The sequence below is a fragment of the Amblyomma americanum genome, chromosome 7 (genome assembly GCF_052857255.1).
Source record: "Amblyomma americanum isolate KBUSLIRL-KWMA chromosome 7, ASM5285725v1, whole genome shotgun sequence".
Taxonomy (NCBI): Eukaryota; Metazoa; Arthropoda; class Arachnida; order Ixodida; family Ixodidae; genus Amblyomma; species Amblyomma americanum.
In genome coordinates, this window is record NC_135503.1 from 53,487,481 (window position 1) to 53,510,032 (window position 22,552).

A 22,552-nucleotide genomic window follows, 5' to 3' on the forward strand; every position below is an offset into this window, starting at 1 on the left:
GTGGCAAATTTGTTAATAGCTATTGAGAACCATATTGTTAAATTTCAGAAAGTTTTTAATAATATCCTGTGAGTTGAATAACTACATTCTCATGGAGGAAATGAAATTCACAGAGGTGTGTTTTGAGAAGTGTAGACCAAATAATAGATACCAACGGACGCGAAGCGTCGGCGGCAGGTGCACAAACTTACGTGTGCAAATGAGATGAGCAAGTTAGATAGTTAGCTTCAGTAGACTTGACCGGGCCACAAGGGAGATTCAACACGTGGGTGTGGCTTCAATTACTTGCTTCAAGTTATAATGTCGCGCCTGACCGCAAACCAATCTGAGGCCGTTATGGCGCCAATGCAAAGTTTCGAGGTTGATCGGCCAGGTGCCTGGAAGTGGTCATGAAAGTCGACATTTCACGGGTAGCCTAAATCAAGGCCAGCGGTAGGTCGCTTAGGGATTGTTGCTGAAGGGGAATAGCATCGACAAACAATGTCTCACACTTTATTGACTGCTCCCACGACGACACTGCGGGATAAAATACTCACCCGTGAGTATTTATAATCTAAAAGTAGTCACCTGCATGATTTGTGAGTTTAGGACCGCAGTCTTAAATGAGCCAAGCTTATATGCGTCGATAATAGTCGATAATAGCCGAAAAACTTATTCTGCTCACTAAATATAACAATAAATAAAATCAGTAAAATCTACGCCGCCAAAATATGACTATTAATTGGACGTAATAATAATAATATTATTAATAATAATGATTGGTTTTTGAGGAAAGGAAATGGCGTAGTATCATATATCGTTGGACACCTGAATCGCGCCGTAAAGGAAAGGATAAAGGAGGGACTGAAAGAAGAAAGGAAGAAAGAGGTGCCGTAGTGGAAGGCTCCAGAATAATTTCGACCACCTGGGGATCTTTAATGCGCACTGACATAGCACAGCACACGGTCGCCTTAGCGTTTTTCCTCCATAAAAACGCAGCCGCCGCGGTCGGGTTCCAACCCGGGAACTCCGGATCAGTAGCCGAACGCGTTAACCACTGAACCACCGCGGCAGGTAGATGTTGAAGGTCAAAAGTCAATTTTTCTGACATATGCATCTAACGTGCATTGCTTATCGCTTGGTTATGGCAAAAACACATTGACCGCCGAACCATGGTAGTTATTCTTTTGTTCGCGACTGTACTATCGGCTTCAAATGAAAGGCGAACATGAAACATTTGGCCAAAGGTCTATTTTATGCCATGCGCTTGTCGTCATCAGAGAAAGGCCCTCTCTTCGGATTTGCGAGCTTTGCTTCTGCTTTCTTAAACGTTCGTATTCTCGCTTTGCCACTGCAGCGGCACATTTCTGTTGGCGTCACGGGAATAAGGTACTGCTCACTGCCAGAAACAAGCGATTCAGTGACGGTCACATTGGACACCTGCCTTAACCCGATCGGTCTTGTTCACTGTTTGCCACTGAACGAGACGCTGATAACAAAGCGCTCACTGACAGGAGCAAAATCAAAGCGTGGCAGTCCTGGCAGCCAAGAGCGGTCGCTTCATCCGCCCGGGCTAGAGCCGCTGCCGCCAGAGAAGCCGCACTGCTCAAGTCGTGATCGGTGCTAAGTATGACTGTGCCGCTCCAGTGGAAAAGTGAAAAAAGGAAAGTAAAAAAAAAACAAAAAAGCCATCGCAAACCGGATGAGTACACCTATCTCTGATAGCCAGGCAGACCGGCAGACGGCGTAAATTGAGCTTATGGCTAGGTGCTCCACTTTTCGCATTTCATTGAACGGCGGTAGTACCTCCACCAGACCCAGTACTCAACCGCAGTTTGAGGCTATAAGTTAAAGCATCCGCCTCGGATGCAGGAGATGCGGGGTTCGATTCCCAGTGGCACCGAGTTCTCATCAGTGAAAAAGAGGATGCAAGGTTTCCCCTAACCTGGTGCTTAGCTTTTTTGCAATGAAATGCTTGAGAAATGGGTATTTGACTGCAACTCATGAAAGGCAAAACACTTTGTGCCGAGGTGCTACCTCTGCACTGCCAATGAACTGCCCCTGAATCGACCCACTGTCAGTCCGCCAAGTTGCCTTATGCACCTGTCCCGTCTGGAGCGCTTCGCTTTGCGGCGACTCCCACATCGTCAGGTGTCCTTACTGAGCTCTGCCCAAGACATCGCTATCAGGACGTGAGTTCGTGCTTTAACTCTCTCTTTCTTATAGCAAAGCAGCAGTGAAGAAACTGCGTTGATTTCTAACATGTAATGTAAGCGAAATATTCATTCACGTTTTCTTACCATCAGCACCGAAACTACTGCAGCCCACATATTTGGCGAAGAAGTAGTGACCTACAAAGTGCTCGAATAGATAATTATAGTTTATAGCACATCTGCTTATCCTACCTTTCATTAACCTTTAATCCCAAGCAAGGTATCGCATCAGCGTTTTTGTGAAGAGGCTGCGTCCTGATGCAGTGACAGCGTTACTTACAAAGCTAAGATTGACAGTAAGCTGATCAAGACAAACGGGATCAAGTCTTTGTTTCTACGCTTTCCGTATTAAAGAGTGACGGCCACTCTAATTCAGCCTTGTATTTAAAGCGCTGAATACACTGAGAGAAACTCGCGTTCCAATTATCTAGCGGCATACCTAACATGCCTGTGTTATACCAGCTTTATTTAATTCTACTTTGTATAGAACAAGATTTGTTGATCAGGCTTTCTTTTTTGGTGGACGATGGAAGCCTTCGTTTATTGTGCAGTGTGTGTGCCATTAGGCGAAAATACCGGAGTCTTTGCGTGACCATTAAACGAGGACATCGGTGCCTTCAGCGAACTGAGGATGAGCAGGCTGAGCACCACAAACACGTCCGGACGAGAAGTGATAGGAAATCTGCATCTACGCAGGTGGAAAGTCGTGGAAAGAGTGACGGCGCCAAGCGAGCGAAGAGTGAAGAAAGAAGGTGTACAGCGCCAAAAGCGAGCGCACTTCGTCGGTTGAGCCAACGTTTCGGCCAGGCCGAAATCTGTACAATGTAATTAATATAAAATTATACCAAGATCATTAGTGAGTCATAAAGCTATTGAAAGTAAAGCGAGTGTAAATGCGGCAAATGTGAAGGAGAAAAGTCATTATGTAAACATAAAATCAGGCAAAGTAAATGAAACCTAACTGGCTCAGAATTCAGGCATTGTGATCCGGAAAAAGGGAAAAGTATCAAATAGAAAAGCATCGAATACGAGAGCATCAAGAGGTAAACTATCTCTCTAAAGCGCTTTATGCTTACGCAGTTACTTGCATCAGACTGTGTGAGCGTCTGTCAATTTTTTTCTCTCTTAATGGACAAAACAAATACCACTCTCACATCTATCAGCCTGTCTCATACTGTTTGTGTTTCAACTTTGCTGGTTGATTCTCTCCAAGTGGAAGCCCTTGGCTCAGCCGTAAAAGGGTAATTTTCTGCGCTGGTATATCTGTGAGTTGATTCGTCGGAGTGAAATGCACATGTCTTATTTTGCTGAGTGGTGTACGGAGGAAGCTAACGGTCTCCGATACAAAGTAGGAAAGGGGATAGCTTTATCGCATTTTAAAATTTTTGGTCTCGTTCTTCACTGGGTACATATCTGACATAAACAGAATCGGAATCAAGTGACCAGCCGTTAGTTCCATCCGACAGGCGAGGTTAATATTTCGGCCAAGATTTGAAACGTCGGCCATGTCCAGGATCACTTCGGCTTTTTCAACTGATTGCTATCATCCGGGCCCCAACCTTTATTGGCCAACGGACGTTACCTTAGCAGCGCCCGCGTGGTTTTACGTGCTAACTGCTTCTCGAATGAGGGCCTAGTTAGTTCTGAAGATGCTCGCTATTCGCAGCTCATATACAATGGCTGACGATGGTGATAGATTCACACCCAGCGAACCCTATGCAGAGTAGCGTTAAGCTTGAGCCCATCTTAGTAGACAATTAAGCTGCAAGCCAATTTTCGATTAGCTGACGTCTCTGCGTAGCCTGATGGCGCAACCAATAACAAAAAATTGGTGGTTATTTAGCTGTGGTTAACCCTGGTTGAAAGCGAAAAACTACATATCCCTGGCTACGTTTGTGGTCGAGCGACTGGCGGTTTCCATAGACAGTCATACCAAGCTATATGTGAGACAGGCGTAATTTCCTTTCCTTGCAACGCCTTTCATTTAACTTTCCTTCCCTTACGGCGCGGTTGGAGTGTTTATAGAGACATGTGAAACAGACGTCCTTTCGTTTCCTTAAAACCAACTTTATTTCATTTTCCTTCCCTTACGGGCGCGGTTCGGTTGTCGGTCTCCACGGCAGGTGTCGCATCGATCACACCTAGCGTTCCGCTGAACGCATCAAAGTGCACCGGCGATTTATGCACAACCCACTTTCATGACCTGCGCATGCGATGCCGCCAGACGGTTTCCCGCTTGACCGGAGGCCAAGGTCAAAGGTCAAAGTCAATTGGTGTAACAGGAGCTGGTGTCGCTGCTGTAGCTGACGTCATGTGTCGAACCTGACTACCACCAGTTATGCTCATGGTTTGACCTCTACCTACATTCAAGGTGAAACTTGCGGCCACCGTGACCTCTAGCTGCATTCAAGGTCAAACTTTGCGGCCCCGCTGACGGCTCGTAATGCTGGCGTAGTGAAGCTTTGCGCTTCACAAATAGTAAATTCCTGTATCAAATAACCAAAGGAACGTGGTGGGATGGATGAAAAAATTTGCGAGCAACCCGCTCTGTACATTCCTCCGCAGAATCTAATGTGGCATCGTCACGGAATACGAAGTGATAAAAAGAATGAGATGACATTTTTTAGAACTTTCCACGAATAATTCGTCCCAGAAGAGTGGCCATGTAAGTAACCTTGTTTTGTTTTCTGCGGGAAAGGATTTAACTTACCTTAGCATTAAATCTTCCAGAGTTAATAAGAAATGCTAACAGCACTTTGTATTTTGCAGCTAAGCAATAAGTGGTGTTTTTTGTGGGGAACGAAATATTCCCCCTACATTGTGCGATCGCCTGTAGAAGTCAATGTAGCCATGATTTGTTTCATGAATATCACTGGGACTGTGCGGTGAAGTTATTTAGCTTGAGAGCAATCAGGAATTAGTTTGAGAAAGAAACGTTTAATTACTTTTCTTGACAGGATACATTTAAAGAAGCAATGAACTGACGCAAGAAATAAAGAGGCAGTCTGGCTTCATCATTGCGCTGTCGTACCTAAGCTGATTTCCGATATCCTCTCTAACAACTGAATAATTATGCTTGCTTTTATAACTATAATCATTACAGCGTTGCTTTCAAAGCACAAAACACGCAGTCTTTCAATTTCGGACTCCCTCCACCCCGGGCTGGTTCGCGGTAGGCGGGTATATATTGTAGTTCCCTTGAGGATTGCAGTTATTACTGGCAGCGGTTCGAGGTAGTCAATAAAAAGTCAAGTAGTATTGCGATTGGTAGATCGTTTTCAACCCGGTAGAGGCACAGCGCATTAGTCAAACGTGCTTGAATGCGCTGAAATTTCAAAAGTTTACACGTGAGCCATGTAACTAAAGATACCTGATCTCTATGGAAGGGACTGAATAAAGACCTTTGCAAGCGAATCGCTTCTGAAGAAGCTTAACCTTGAGCATAAAAAAAACAGTAAAATTTAAGGATTAACGAATTTTCCCTCAAAGATCTTTATTCTTTCTGCTTTTGTTTTTTCTCTCACCGAGTTTGTCGATTGGGTTCGACGTATTCCCGCCAAACATAAATAATCTCATTCTAGAATGGCAGCAGCGCACGAAAGATTTCTTATCCTCAGGGCAATAATTAAGGAACCGCTCACTTCGTTTGCACCCTCACGCGAAGCAGGATATATTTCTTTCGTTTTCTAAGATGGAAACTTCGCGATAATGAGCTCATTTCCACAAAGAGCGTTAATTTGTTTACAAAACCATTTCTGGTCCTCAGAAGAACCTCATTAGTGGTGCAGCCGTGTTCCTGCGGCAATGTTTATTCTTTTGTGACATTGGCACTGCTTTCTCAATTCTGACGAAGTTTTCGCAAAGATGCATTTGCTGTCAGGTAGCATTTCCACGGAAATTACAACGCTACATCTTACTTACAAGGTGCACGTAATGCATGGTTAAGATTATCAACCTTTCGAAGCGAGAATGACTGCTAGTCACGCAAACAAAATGAGTAGGTTCCGGGCGCAATACATCACTGTTACGGCGATAATGTTGTAAATAACTTTTTCCTCTTTTATGACTTTTATAAGTACTTTATAACTTTTTAATATACTTCCCTGTGTGTTTCACGTAGTGCGCATTCTTCACAGGTATCCGAATTCCAGAAGAAATTCTCGAGATGGCCATCGTAGTTACCTACGTACCTCTCCCGCCACACCAGTGCCCGTGTCGAACTTTTGCCTACGAGCGCCTCCTTACGGGCTTCGATAGTTACGTGAGTCACTCTAGTATAAGATTTTTCCTATACACTCCTTTTGTTACTGAAACAGAACTAGCACATTAGAATATGAGATGGGCTAGGCCACAGCTTTCAAGATTTGAATTTTTTCATATGTACCTTTATGGCGCTCGAACGTTAAAGACTTGAAAATATTTTTGTGTGTATTTGCCATTTCTGCTTGGGCCCCGCCGCGGTGGCTCAGTGGTTAGGGCGCTCGACTACTTGTCCGGAGTTCCCGGGTTCGAAGCCGACCACGGCGGCTGCGTTTTTATGGAGGAAAAACGCTAAGGCGCCCGTGTGCTGTGCGATGTCAGTGCACGTTAAAGATCCCCAGGTGGTCGAAATTATTTCGGAGCCCTCCACTACGGCACCTCTCTCTTCCTTTCTTCTTTCACTCCCTCCTTTACCCTTCCCTTACAGCGCGGTTCAGGTGTCCAACGATATATGAGACAGATACTGCACCATTTCCTTTCGCCCCAAAACCAATTATTATTATTTTTATTATTCTGCTTGGATCATCATAAAATTAAGAAACGAGTACTTTACCTCACTTCGTAATTAGCGTGCAACCTGAGGCCAAGAAACCGCTCATCTTCTCTTCCATGCATTAATGTCGTTTTTGCTTCTCTATTAAATGCAATTGTGTAAAATGCTCTTTATTTCAGATATTAGCAATCTCAGATGCCAGCAAAGGACACCTACCGACTAAAAAAGAAACTAATTGTTCTCTTTTTCCTTAGATATAAAGCCATGAAGGCAGCTTCAAATTATTGTGGCCACTTCAGTCCAGCTTAACAGAAAGATCCAATTACTAAGACGTCCAGTATGCAAAGAAAAGTAACGGCAATGCTACACAGCTCATGCCGTCACAAACATTGTTGCAATAAGCAAAACTGTGTTCTTTGGAAAAAATTGAATAGACTATTAAATGTGAGATAATGAAGGCAGCATTAATAAATGCGTAAAAACGCGTTATCAAATTTTTGACAGAAGCAAAGTAATTTTGTATTGTTATAAAATCATAAAGATCTTCGAAAACAAAAAAAATAACCAATGAGTATGGGGTTCAGAAAAGGCTGTGTGCCAGTTAAAGGAGCAGATGCACTGTGCTCAAGTCGACTCTGCCCGACGTCCTCCCGAGCCACAGCAAAATGAACCTTAATTGAATGCGCGCTGTGAACCTTTAAATGTTATTAGCTCGTAACGTGAGAACCTCGGCTTTTACAATGCTTGCTAAAGTGACGGAATCATAATTGCGAAAGTTGACTGAATGTTTCCTCGTTAACCTGGAATAGTTGTAGCAGCGACTGATCGCAGTACAACCCTAATAACGGTTTCATTTGGCATCTCACTGGGATCTATTTTAGGCCCTCAGTTATCTATAATATATAATTATGATTTGCCTGGTTTTGTGCTTCCATCTGTTATATTATTCGCCGGTGACTGTTTAGTGTTCCGAGAAATAAAAAATTATACGTATGCCGAAAACCTTCAATCAGGCTTAGAATTTATAACTGGTGTGTAAACTCACTAATGGAATAAAGGTTGCTAAATCAAATGGAAAGTGAGTATGACGGAGTTCTAATTCCATTCCTCATCCCTATCTGAATGGATCACCATCAAATGCAGTAACATTCTATAGATGCTTAGATCTACACATATCAAATTTAAATTGTAACGTACCAATTGGTCACGTTATAAATAGCGCCAATTGTACTGCAGTATGTATTAGAAGTAACTTCACACTGTCCACTTCATCTTTAAAGCGCGCTCAGTACAATACTAATGAGGTAGAAATTAGAGTACCCCATTTCACTTAAATTCGCAAACTACTCGTAGAAATGTTTCAGACTAGCGTTGCGCGTTGCATTATGTCGAACTACAATCGCACTGCCATTATAAATTTATATAAATCTGACCTAATTTTACGTAACCCAGCGGCTCGCAAAAGAGCCTTCCGTCAGTGCCTCTTTTATAAAAGTTTTGCATCATCCTATACAAGCAGAAAATTTTATCTCATCATCAATTTATGTGTCGTCTCGCCACGATCACAATCACAAATAGCTGTTGCATCTTGCCACACTACCTCATTTTATTCCCAACAAATCGCGTGACTGAAACCGCCTCCCCGATCGACAGTAAGCATTGGAAACATTAGTAACATTTATCCGGTTGTATTTAATGAAATTAGCTCGCTAGAATTGTAAAACTGTTTGATTTATCACCTCTTAAGTTTTAATTGCTTTGTATTATTATTTTCACTCTATAATGCTTCGACCCTAAGCGTATATGTAAATAAAAAATAATGGAAGTTAACATTTTAAGCTCTAGTCAGCCTTTTTATCCTCTCAATATGCAAAAGGCACGCAAAGCGACCACATGCTTGGCACAGTTGTAACTTCTTTCTCTTAATGCACTCATTTCTTCAGCGAAAAGAATAAAAACCATGGTGCGGTTCTAGCGCTATGTATTACATTTTCTCAAACGAATCCAGTACATCGGCCATTTAAAGTGGCAGTCAAGGACAAACTAAATAGAATGCAAATCGCCGGACTACCTACGCGCTTAAAACGTTTCCCTGTAAAAGCTTTATTACCACTTTGTACAAACACCATTTAAGGAAAGTTTCCGGAAACAACAGCGTTTCTTCGCTGTGGTAACACAGCGCGCGATAATTGCAATGTAGCTGAGTCTTTGTGCACAGGCTATTATCGACCGCTTATCTGCGTTCCCCTCGAATACACACAGTTTCATGAAGCAAAGCCCGCCGATTCCTAATGAAGCCGCTTTTTGTTTTTTGCAGTAGTAATTCCGGTGGTTCCCTTCGCGAGTCTAATAGGCAGCAATTATGCTTTGTTTATCATTAAGTAGTGAGAACGCCTTAAGCGCCATCGGAGGAGTTACCCTCAGCGCAAATGCCCAAATAAATGCCAGCGATTCTGCGTCTGGGAAGAACCATTAAGCTACAAGCAAATGCAGAGTGCAGTCAGCTATCTCAACCCCTCCTCTTTTTCTAACAGCCATGCACATGAAAAAGCGTGTTTTGTTTTCTTTTCGCATGATATAACACTCATCAATAAGCCGATGAGAAATATCATGGTTTCTGATAGAGCCATCAAGTAATACAATTCGAGGGAACACTTAAGCTCCACCGTAAGGGGGTGACGCGATAGTGTTAAGGGGTAATGCCCATATATGCGGAATTGGTCATTTTCGAATTTACGTTTCTATATCCCTGAGAGTCCTCATAACACTCCTGCGGCAGTGGTGCAGCGGTTAAGCGACGCGCCTCTGCCCTGGAATGGCAGGTAGTGGCACCAGAGGTGTTTGTGCGACCCAGATTTCACTTCTTGATCAACCTCTGGCGACCAATCAATAATTTAATTGCTGCCTGCGACGGTGGTCAGTTTACTCAAAACACGTAGGACAGGTAGTGATGACGCCGCACGGTCACGTGACCTAGGTTGCCCATCTAGGTTGCTTCTCTGGGGATTTTTCGCTCAGAGAGCCAACAACGACGCTGTACTTTGTGCAGAACGAGAGCCTTAACGCGAGCGCGGTGAAACAACACTAGCACTGGAAAATTCCAACGCGAATGACTACTATGCTTCCTTCTATAGAGTTATCGAATGATACAGAAAGGAAGTTCTCTAACAAGGCCGCTCCGAGAATCGTGCCGCCAGAGAGGTACCAGCCTAACTCATTCTATGTTCACTTCAAAGACCGCACGGTACGAACGAAATGAACACAAGATCCATTCCTAATTAAAGAAATAATTTAAGATCATCAAATAAAACCTTTGTCTTTCTGCAGTGACTCGAACGTTGTGCTTGGTTTGAACTCTGCTATCCAGTAGTTGTGTGGAAAATTTCTTCTTAGTGAGTGTATGTCGAGCGGATATTTATTATTTGCGTTCAGGACTGAACTATTTTTGAAAAGCGGTGTCTGTATATTTGAGCCTAGCAACGACGCAACGAGCAATGGTACTAACTGGTTGTTCTAAGCACAGCATAACTCTCACGTCCTATAAATCAGCAGCGTTATGGAAGAAATTCCGACCATCGTTCAGGCCGGTTTGCCTCCATTGCATCTTTCTCCCGCTAAAAAGCGCTGAAAAGTGTAGCTTCTGATATTTTTATGGAATAGGGAACATTTCATACTTTTTTGGTCTACTGCAACAAATTTACTTCTCACAGAAAGTGAACGCATTTAGCCTTGAAAAAATATTTAATGAAATTGCAGCAGATCCTGTCGCGCCCGTTTTTCCAACGTCGTCAATTCGTCCTGGGCAAGCGTTAATGAAAGGCAATTTCATTACTGTGTTGAAAGATATCCGTTTTTTTTTATTCAATACTTCGACATCAGTAGCTCTAGAATGCAGCTATGAACTTGCGTCACCATTCATGGCGTTCAATCCAAAGATCGCGCTTTAACTCGATTTAGATGCTTTCAAGCCCACTCTGTGAAGGCACGAAGCCCCCCCTTTTTTTTTGTTCCCTACGCTTTCCACTTCCTTTTTCCGACCTAGGTGAAGGAGATAGCTTTGCTGAAGTGAATCTTAGTCACTTTTTTTTTATATTGTCAACCAAGGATCGATACTGCTGCTGTCTGGGAGACATAATTTTTAAATTAAGCTTCAGATTCGTTTCCCACAAGGCTTGCTCAAAGGAATACTTTGACATTTACTCAATTTTCTTTTCTTGCGATTAACCACGGATTGCTCTTGATGCGTTCCCAGTGTAACGCACCTGCGATCCGTAGTATCTGTAACCTAATATCTCTACACATCTCGGCGAACGAGACACCTCTGAGTGCGCTATCACCATAGAGCGTTACTTTGTAGACACAGTGCGGAATGACGCTAAAGGGGAGAAGCTTGGCAGTGGCAGACTTATAACTGCAATAAAAAGAATTTTAAAAACATGAAAAAATGCAGAGCTAGTAGCGCTAAGGCTATGTTTAACTTGAGCGTCTGAACGGCATCTTATTTGGCACTGGCAATATTTTATAGAAACAAGCGACATTTTTTCAGTTTTTCCTAGTCTTAATAAATGAAGGGCAATTCATGCTGGTCTAGGTGTTGAACGCGGGACCGCCAACAATGTAGTCGCGTTAACAAATAGGCTCTACGCAACTGGCTGCTGACTGCATGACAGCAGCACTGAACTAACGTTGATTGGGGGAGCTTTGAGTTCTGTGTCAATATGCTTCGCCTCACGGTCTGCCGGCGGGTCAGTCTAGCTTAGAAGATACAGGAACTAGCTGGGGCCCTGGCAACGTACTTCTTCAGCTACGGAAACTGTAAAAAGCTGCATGAGAACAACTTGGAGGTAATGGATGCTAATCGTATTTTTCTATTATCATATTCATTTCTTTAAACTGAAGATGAAGGATCATTACCTAACCTGCTACTCTGAGCATGGGAAGAGAGAGAGGAGAGGAAAGGGGGCTATGACGAGTATGGATTCGGGTAGAATAGCGACGCTGATAAGCACATGAGGGCCTGAATAACGGAAAGCTCTCAATCTGAAGACAGTCTCAGAACAGTCTCAAAGTCTCGGTCCTAATTCGGCGCTGAACATGCCCTGCCCGTGTTCAGACACCGAAAATAGGAACCTGACTTGAGGTGCCAAAAAAGGCGAGGTCCTACATCGAAGGGCCCTTGGAGCGCGCGTAATTGACCTCTACTTTTCTCTCTAAATAAACCGGGCTATCTCTCAGCAACTGTTGTTTGGGATCCCCACACTTAGACAGCCTCCGCTGCAAGCCTGACCTATCAACTGGGGGTCACAGAACTATAAAAGAGAAATTTACGAATCTCTAATAGCATGTTAGCACCTATCCGAAGGGTTCCAACCCCGAGCGAAATCGCGCATTTTCGCGTTGTGTGTTTGCAGCTGGCATAGCACAAGCGCTGCGTCCAGTGGCGCTGCCCTCTCATCGCCGTCTTCGACGTAGCAGAAATCCGTGCTTTCGCACTGGTCGGAATGCAGTAAATATTATGTGTAGTTTTTTCTGGAACTGTGACAAGCAAAATGCATTTAAAAAAAAATTGCGCTCATCGCTATGTCATATCATCAGACATGCATGACGTAAGTGTTACAGCCGAAATCATCGACTTTATTGCCACCGTCCGCTTTTATGGGATGATTACCAGGACCGCCTCGTTAACGATGCGCTGCGATCGGTTACAGTTCAGCACGACGCCCGATGGAGGCTTATCAGCGCGAGCATGGTTTTTCTCTCCTTAGCAAGCCTGCCCTCTCGATTAGCACTACTCTGCGAGAAATGTTTGCTTGAATTCTGTTTACCAGTACATGTTCTCCGCAAAATAATTTGCAATTTGGGGAGAGGCAAAAGCGATAGCAATAGAAAAACCGGTGTGCACTTTTTATGGCCAGCAGCGCTGGGCTTTTTCACCAATTGGCCAAGTAATAACAGATGTTTCACAGCTTTGTTGCAAACAAAAAAAAAAAACAGATATTGATTTCAGTGCCCACAAACTCATTGAACGGCTTTCTTTGTTTACTCAACTATACTGATTGGTCGGTCTTGTGGATGCTGTGTGTTCGGGTACAGAAAGGCAACGCTAAACAATAATCTGCTCTGAAAAATATGTGCATGGTAATGTGTTTCGAGGCCAGTGTGACAAATAGAAGTGCCAAGGTTGAAATTATTGCGCTAGCATTACTACTGAAATCTTAGTAAAACCAGTCCGGTAGTTTCAGGTTGAAGCCACAGACTGGAATGTTTGAAAGGTGCGGAAGAGTGGAAAAGAGGATAGTGAAAAATAAATAACCAGTTTTAGGAGTGAGATGGAGAGGAGGAGGAGCGGTCGCCAGTAGTGGAGTGTGCACACTCGCTCTATACCACGTCACCGGCGGCGCCCATTCCTTATTCTTCACACTTTGAAGTGGTCGGACCTATAGTGAGAGTTATCCTGTCTCTGAAGCCGTTCAACTAGTGTCCAGTGACCTATGCCAGTTTAAACCGGTACCTACAGAAAAGGGACCAGTGTTGGATTCAGTCTCTTACGTCACCAAAGCAGAAGCTCGCCTAGCACGGCAGGCTGACCTTCAGTGGCTTAGAAAGCAGCGGCTGTGGCCGTCCTGGGATGCCTCCATTGAGCGCTAGACTGACGTCACCGCAAAGGCAAAGCTTTGTAAGTGACAAGTTGTGAGTGAAGGCGGCAGGCAGAATCCTATGTTAGGTGAAGCTAAGTACAGGAGAGGCAAACGCCAGGTTATGACCGAACAAGGTCTAGCAGTAACGGATGACTCACTTTGCCAAATTTTTTTTTTGGAATGATGATGTGCGCTTAAAAGAAAGTGGCCGTAGTAAAGCAACAGCTTCAAAGCTAAAATAATTTCATTACGGAGATGTCTAACCTAGGTCGACCAAGCATAGCTGGTCTTCAAGCTGCTCTGATGATATCTAAACTCTATGGGAAGAGCGGCTTAACGGAGAGGAGCTGGTGATAAGGATATAGCGTTTGGGTCATTGGGGTCAAAACGAAGTGGAGAAAAGGAGTCGGAAAAGGAGTGAAGGTGCATGTTTGAAACAGGCGCTGACGTAAATCGGTACCTAAAGCAGTTTGTTTACTCCGAGGCTAAAGGTGCCGGAAGAGACAACAGATAAAATACCACGGCACCTTAGGTGATAAACCATTGCGACGACATTGAAAAAGACTCGGCCATATCGCTGTCGCAGCAGCGCTAGTACAGATGGTGAAAGAAGGTCCTTATAGTGAAAGTCTGGAGGAATTTCGAATCATGAGTCTTACTGCAACAGGACTTCGTCTCCGCGACAGCCGCTGCTTCAGGCAGATGCACCTGTTCGACAGCCCGCATCACCAAACTGCTTGCACAGTGCACCATTCATCGAACGAAGAGCGGGAAGATTTGAAATGCAAACGGTACTCCACACAGACACACACACAAAAGAAGGAAATGTGACGTGACATTTCCTCGTAGCCACCCTGGAGCACACAAATGTGCGAAAACGGAAGAAACGCCTTTAAACTGATTTGTCAGCCTCTGCACAAAGTTGTACTGACGAGGTTTGACGCTTTTTCTAACGTCAGCGTGTGATGTGGCAGCGACTTCCAGTGGTTGCAGCATGCGCATAAAGGATTTCTTATGCTATTCTTTGGCGTCTTCATGCATCAGCAAGGAACAATCTGGTTTTCGACAGTGCCTTGTCTTTCGGAGCTATGATTGGCTCTGCATGTTTAGGTTCTTTTTGATTATTTTTGTCGAGACTGAAGACACCATGCCGATATGCTCCAGAGTGAACTTGACAGGTACGGATCCGGAGCGGCTTTGGTGGAACAAGGAAATATTTTTGCGATAATTTTTTGCGCTCTTTTTCTACAGGAGAGTCGAAGTGCACCTGGAGTAAATTTCGTGGTCCTGTAGAGCAAGAAAGAACAGAAGCCTTTTTAAATCATGACTTTGGAGACAAAAACCGAATAGAAGTTGTCGAAGCTATATCTCATTTTTATTGATTTTAATATTCATTGAGAAAAGCGTGCCATAGCAGAGCGGCCAGTAGTACATACATGAGTCTACAATGTAAATATCTTTCGATTAAATTTACTCAATTCAGGTTCTTGAATTCCTCCCTCCCTCGATGAGACTGACTGGCTAGGCTTACTTTTTTTTTCTCAATGTATGTCTCTTGCCGTTACAGTTTGTATTTTTATTCAGTGACATGACTGCTAAAGTAAACAGATCAATCGCGCTGTGCATTTTCAGCTTAGTAAACTCCAAATGAGAAGAAGAAATGCAAAGAGGGGAGGAATAGAACGAAGACACAATCGCATTTTCGAACTTGCGTGACCAGATTGCAAATTTTAAAAACGCAATTCTTTCGAAGCGTGATCTGCACAAGAAATGAAGAACGAGACAGTCACAGCCTTTCAGATGGCTCTACGTTTGTAAACGCGGCATATTGAGCAGCCCGAATGGGATTTACTTTCGCATCACGTAATGTATTAGTAGCCACCTGCAGGTCCTGAGGTCACTATAGTAGAACTATGCCTGGAGAAAACTGCGACAACCTACATTCTAAGAAAGATATCGAAACAAAAATTTGAGAGACTATATATCGCTGGAATGCATACAACCACGTAAGATTTTCTTTTAGGTTTCACAGAAGTACCTGAAACGGCTCTGTTATTTCAATTTCCAGTAAAGTAATGGCGTTTTTCCTGGAAGCGAAATGGACGTAATGTAATTTTTGTAAATATATTGAAACAAATACCTGACTAGGTATCGCAAGACTGGTAGATGCCCTTCGAAAACTGCCTAACCATGTCACTTGACATTGTTGTAATCAAGTTCTGTGTCACCCACGCCTGCTATGTCTCTAATGAAGAAAAAGCAGTATTGGCAAGTAAAATAAACAACCTCGCCTTAAACGAAGTGTCCCTGACTTTCTCAGAGAGATACAGGCCCGATAAAGATAGTCATTGGTCACGCCAACCTTGAACGCGTGACCTTAATCGGCTGTCACGTACTATGCCGATGACGACTCCATCTTACCTAGATATGTCCCCTATAAATATATGTCTCTGTAAAATAAACCCCTCCAACTACCAAGCCCCTTTTCTTTTTGTAGTTATATAAATCATTACACGAACAAAAGCTCAAATTATACTCTTAAGTTATATCAATGTTGTATCAGCATAGGGTAGCCATTTGAAAGCCGCTGCAGGTCCGACTTGCCAAAGTAAACAAGGATGACGAGGAGAAATTCATTACGAACGAGGTCATCTTGTGCGCGGCCGTTAATTACTTGAGGCCTATTAGCCGCTGTAGTTGCTGCCCTGCAAGTGACTCTTGAAGGTCGGTGGGTAAGCCCGTCGTTCATTAATTTATCAGATTGAGGTCTCTATTCATTCTGATGCATGGGTAGGAGCCTAGGTTTGTATAAAATTTAGAATTTTTTTTGTTTCAACAAATGTCGGCGTGCGCATTGTGAGACTCAGAAACCATGATTTGTTTGTTGCTAATTCCAATCATATAGTTAACCCACGCTATGAATTGATCGGGCGGAAAAAAATCATATCAAAGCGGCGGTTGCCTTATTTAGAATGAGGCCATCGCCCAGTTCCCGCACGTAAGCACGTCTTCCATACGGATTCGTCATATTCCTCTAAATTTATAGCGCATTCCTTCCGGCCAGCGCGGCATTTTGTAAGGAGAATGGCTGTCTGCCCGGAAGCAATCAGTTGCCACCGTACAATAGCCTACCAGGTGTCGATGGTCTGTGCGATCTCCGGCACCTGCTAAAGTTACTGTCTTCACTATACAGAGGCGTTTGTTTACGTGACACAACGGCTCCACACCGACCAAATTAAGTGTCCTGCAATTTCCAGCGGACTGGCTGTACAGTAAAGGTGAAACTCTCGTTCCCATGGTACTTGATCGGAAGGAGAAGTGCAAGTGGCGGCTGTTGGCGGTACTTGTTCCAGGCAGCCAACTCCAACTACAGTTCGATACAACTCAAGAATGAAGCGGCCAGTGCCCCTGAAAGGGGGCCAAGCAGCCAATGGCCTCGACTGATTGCCATGATATCGCTATTAATGCATTTTATCAGTGGTTATTCCTTCTCAATGTCTAAAGCACTGCCAGCTCCCTGCGATGTAGTGTTAGCAGGTGCAAGTGGATGAACTGTGATATCATGATAACCTATCGACACCAATGACTGGAGGTTTTTCTTTGTGGAGCACTGGCCACAGCGTCCTAGAGCAGTATCCGGGTGTAGATGCACGGGTGCCAGTTAATTCCCAGTTAGGGCTATTCAAGGCCTCGTTTTACCTCCTTTTTATATCTTACAAGTGTGTCCCTTTCATTTACTAGATCATATATTACGCTGAAGCACATTATGAATAATGCAAGAATAAAAAACAATAACTTGTTTATGAGTGCCGCAAAACAAAATGACGACAAAACAGACGACGAAAAAGAAAGATTTGGCACAGTTTCTTGCTGGTTGCTTAGCGTCGGTCTCGATAAAAGTGCCTCAGTGCTCAAACCAACACTTTTTTTTCTTTCCATCTATGGTATGCGAAGCAACTTCGTTATTCCTGGTAGAGTTGACGCAACATTAATGCCAGTAATAACGGCAAATAAAATTGCAATATTCTAGTGACTAACAGCCGACGCTGTGGCTCAGTTGTTATGGCACTGGGCTGCTGAACCGAAAGACGCATCTTTCATCCAAGCCGCCGCGGTCGCATTTCGATGGAGGCGAAATGATAGAGGCCCGTGTACTGTGCGATATCAGTGCATGTTAAAGACCCCAGGGGGTCGACATTTCCGGAGCCCTTCACTACGGCGTCGCTCATAGCCTGAGCCGCTTTGGGAAGTTAAACCCCCATAAACCTGTATTGACTAACGACGACGTCTTGCAGCTCAAAGGTTATTGTTTCGTCCACTTATGATTCGTGCTTCATCATCGCATCCGTTGGAAAGATTGGGACGTAATTTCTAGCGTTTTCTGCGGCATCACTTAACGTTATCATGCGCAAATACTTATTGAAGAAGTAATTCTGCTCTCTTTTATGCGGCATGCGACTCCTTTATTGCCCAGCATACGTGCGGCGCTGATGACTCGTCCGTAGCTTCCTGAACCGAAGGAGAATTCATTCTTTTTAATCACACTGAGAAAATGAAGTAGCTAAATAGGTCCACACGCGCGTGTGTGCACAGAAATTCAACACAATACAAAGGAAAATATTTTTGGTACCGTTAAACGAAAAGTACCTTCGAAAGCCGTCAAATACCCCGTTCGTTTCAAAGCCGGTGTCTCACAGCACTCGGCTATGGCACCAACTAGAGTCCGTATCGTATGCCGTTGTAATTCTGTAGTGACAACTGTGTCCAGTGATTTCGAATATATGTGCACTGGCTATGTTCGAGGCTGGGAAGCCCACACGGGCACAATTCTTCCTTTCTACAGAAGAAGAATATTCTCAATGCCGCCTTTTGAACTCGCTCAGAGGACTCAAAAAGGAATGTGAAGTGCACATCTTCTACATTGGTTCGCAAAAGTTGCCGTTACAAAGCCTGCCATTGACCAAGAAATCTTAACGCTGCTGCTCCTCGAACGATGATGTGCCGTCAAGACTTTTTCTGGACAAGGCTCGATGGTCATCGCCGGTTTTTCGCTCCGGTGATGTTTCTGATATCGCACAGAACATTTACGGGATAATCAACAAAGGGTGGAAGCTGGCATATCCTACTGTTCACCGCCCTGTTTTTTTTTTTTTTTTGCTCCCCACATTCATTTAGCGTGCCCTGAAATCGATTAAGAGAGAAGACTGAGTGCTCGTTGAAGGATGCATCCACGAGAAGCTGAGTGTATCATGCTGGTGCAGTATTATCGTCTGAGACGTCACCGGTTTATCAACGAGCATAAGCAGTTAGCGTTTACCTTCCACGCGGCCGTTTGGCATACTTGTATTCACGGATATCGTTGTTCTATATGAACAGGTATTATTAGGTGCCAGCCTTGTATTTAGGGATGACAATGAAACTGGAAGATTTAAGGTAGGTTCAGACTACCGGACCGGATCACGGATGCCTACCTCGTGATGCAAACGTAACTCCTCTGAGTGACCGTGAGCAACCTGCGCCGAGCCCGAACACTCAGAAGAGTAACGTTTGCGCCTCGTGATAGGCAGTCCGCGTGGATCATCCGTGACGCGGCTCGCTCATCTTGACCAATGTTGAACAACTTAAAACAGGCTTGGTTATTTGCGGCATTGGGAATAAAAAGTACCATGAATTTCGCATTGCCATTGCCGTGTGCTTGCCCGGCGCTTGAGTATCGAATACATCAAATTATTCTCTACTACGCTCCAAATCTTTGTCTCCTATACGGTAAAGAAAGAAGGTTACTAAATTTAAAAAAACCTGATATAGACGTTGAAATTCTTCTCCTTAAATCTTGAACATAACTCACTGCCGGGGCTATACTTTATTCAGTATTGCCCTTCTAGCGAATTCACGGTAAGGATGGCGTGAAAGAAATAAAAACGCTGGTGTCAGCAAACAAAAAGCAAGCGACAGCAAAATACTTAGAGATAAAACAAATCAAGCTGTGAAAGCCCGGCCAAGCCTTTTGCTTGATCCCGAACGTAAGCCATAGGCTTTGGAGTCTCTCGCTATCGAGTCAAAGAGGGCGACTAGGGTTAGGCACCTCGCAAGCCATAAATTCCAAGGTTCGCCTGGCAGTGGCTATAACTGATTTTTACGTCGTGGTCGCACTTCTACCTTATCCGCTTACTAGGCCCATGTGTCGCCGCTCAGTGGGGAGAAGTGACATCACTTCCCCAGTCGTGCTTGGTGCTTAGAAGGGAGTGAATATTTTAAGAAAAAAAGGGGAGAGAAAGCGATGAGTTATTCAGCAGGAGAAATTCTAGATACATAAAGCTTATGATAATGCCAGATTCCTGTTCAACACCTTAAAATCTCTATAAACGGTCTGAACACGATGCCACATGAACGTGCGCTTAAAGACTGACCTCAGCAGAACGAAACATTAAAGTAAGCCAGTAACAGGTACAGGTTGAAGTGTTTTCAAAGTACTAAGTTTAAAAATAAGGTGGGCCTCCTCCAAGTCGTATTGTCATCGCTAAGTGCGAGATCCATATGTATTCTATTCCTGTACTAAGAAGCCATGGTCTACATGAAACATTCGACTTCTGTAGAAATACACTCGAAAAAAAAACCGGTTGTTCGCGCAGCCATATTGAATTTTATTCATTTGAGCGCATGGATAGACCAGAAGTGAGTGTGCACGCTTCTTGGCCGACCTTTCCTGGTAGGTTGGTGCAAGCTCTATGTACACTTATTTACAACGGGAATTTGAAACGCAGCGACCGAGCTTAAGTCTTCCTCTGCCGTTCCAGTATCTTATTCTTCGGTGCATCAGGCTGCAACGACACCTATCGCGTGAGTGGGATACCATGAAAATCATATGAGCGTGCGAGATTTGTCCGGCGAGCATCGGCCAACGGGACACGGCGGGGGTGGGCTGTTCCTCGTTTCTCCGCAGCCTAGGCCATCATCCTCCGTGTCTGCCATCTGGCCGTCATTGGAGAGCTCCCAGTCGATGTGCGCCTGCATAAGCGCCTGCACTCGGCTGGTGAGCTCGGATACATTGTCGGTGTCCATTCCACGCGTGGACACCGGTGGAAGCACGGTCATCGTCACCCTGCCATTGTTGTAGATTTTTTTGTTCACATCGAAGAAACCGGAATACCTGGAGAACACAATGGGAACGATGGGCACCTGGCACTGGAGGGCCATGTAAAAGGCGCCCTTTTTGAAGGGCAACAACTGGGGTTCCGCATTCCTCGTCCCTTCAGGAAACACGAACAGGCTGAGCCGGCCTTCGCTGATGTCGCGCAGCTTGGCGTTGAGAGCCTGGCGGTCGCGTGCGCTGTTGCTGCGGTCCACGAACACGCTTCCGGACAGCCAGCAGATGAGTCCCACGGGCCCGCTGAAGAGGAACCATCGCTTCATCACCGGCACGCAAGGATGGAAGAGCCGCCAGTTGCACACAATGCCGATGATGTCTAGCGAGTTCTGGTGGTTGGCGACCAGAATGCAGCTGCCCAGTGACTGTAGCCTCTCAGCGTGCAGCACCTGGAAGTCGACTCCGAAAAGCCAGCTGCTGCGGCCTCGGAACACGCGCCACACGTGCAGCAGGTTGCCAGGATTCTTGGGAGTGGCAAGGCTGGGCAGGCAACAGAAGAGCGATACCGCGCTGACCATGACGTAGTAGAAAGAAATCCTTACGAAGTAGCGCACCCTGGACCAGTGGTTGGCCAGCAGCAGTGCCAACAGGAATGACGCTGCACCCAGCGCGAGCCCCATTGGCAATGACGACCACAGACGCGCCGGGGTCAGGGCGTCACTCAGAGCTTCCAGCCAGCCGTGCATCTTCCTCACGCTGGTGTCGACGACGAGGCGTCGTGGTGCGCTCTCGGTTCCCGATTGAAGCGTGCTGCCGACTCACACAAAGCATCTGATCGTCTTCATCGTCTTCGTTCTCATTCTTCAGCGCAGAACACTCTGCGTGGAGCAGGCTCTCGCTCTAAGCGATGACAATGCGGTTATGGGAATGCTCATCTTTTTCTTTTCACTTGTAGTAATCTGAAAAAGGAGGAAGACTGAGGTGCGTAAATAAAATGCCTAAAACAAGTCGGAGCAAAAATTAACAGACCATAAAAAATGCTTGATTGGAAGAGCAGGTTCCAAAGGAAGTGTATTCAGACATTTTCTGTTGAATAGTATTAAAGCTAAAGTAGTTATGAACTATGCACTAGCTGCCACATTGCCACAATATGCGGCCCTGCTGTGTACACGGGTACTAGGATTATCCAGACGGCTGTTCTGAATACGCGCATAGAATATGCATAGTTGTAGTTTAAAGGTGCTAGTCTTCAAACGCTTGTAGTTGCTGCATAAATCTCTTACAGCCGTTGCTTTTAAGGCACGCAAAATATTTAAGACATGTAATGAAATCACCCTCGCTACGGTGATGGTGACTAAGTACCTGTGAAGAATATGGGGCTGCACATCGTTAAACAAAAACCTCAAACCAATTTTCAGTGATTGTTTACAAATTAAAACTCATATTTATGTTTCCGCTATTGTGGCACGGTGTTCCATGCTCTAGGAACAGGTTTTGGAGTAACGTTCGGTACTACATAAACTGAACTTGGTGGAAGAAAAGGAAGACACAGATAAAATATAAAATAAAAAGTCAGGGATGCCAGCCAAAGGTGTTCCTATTTCGATACACTGAGCAGAGCAGTGAGACATGCGACGCAATTGGGAGTAAGCAGGAATTACGCCTTTTCCAGCTATGTTCGCTTCAGGGGTGATTGATCATATTGTATGAAGCATAGCTTACGCTAAAGTGTTTTTGAAGTCTGAACCTTTGTCTACAGGGAGTGCATGGACTATCCAGTAGAGCACGTATGACATAAAACAGTTGTGTGAGCGCGCAGCCAAGTCGAATTTATGGCCTGCATACACTGTGGTTTCTTAAAGTAAAGTTCTGTGAACTAAGT

At 44.5% G+C, this 22,552-nt stretch overlaps 1 protein-coding gene across 1 annotated transcript; it reads right to left on the reverse strand.

The window, feature by feature from the left end:
* Positions 1–20,220: 20,220 nt before the first annotated feature.
* LOC144097111 (1-acyl-sn-glycerol-3-phosphate acyltransferase beta-like) lies at positions 20,221–21,553 on the reverse strand. Its single transcript, XM_077629894.1, has one exon. It carries the CDS (start codon positions 21,414–21,416, stop codon positions 20,445–20,447), a length of 972 nt encoding a protein of 323 aa, XP_077486020.1. The 5' UTR covers positions 21,417–21,553; the 3' UTR covers positions 20,221–20,444.
* Positions 21,554–22,552: the final 999 nt, after the last annotated feature.

Coding starts and splice junctions, on each gene's coding strand:
- LOC144097111 (XM_077629894.1), bottom strand. CDS start 21,416: ATGCACGGCTGGCTGGAAGCTCTGAGTGACGCCCTGACCCCGGCGCGT.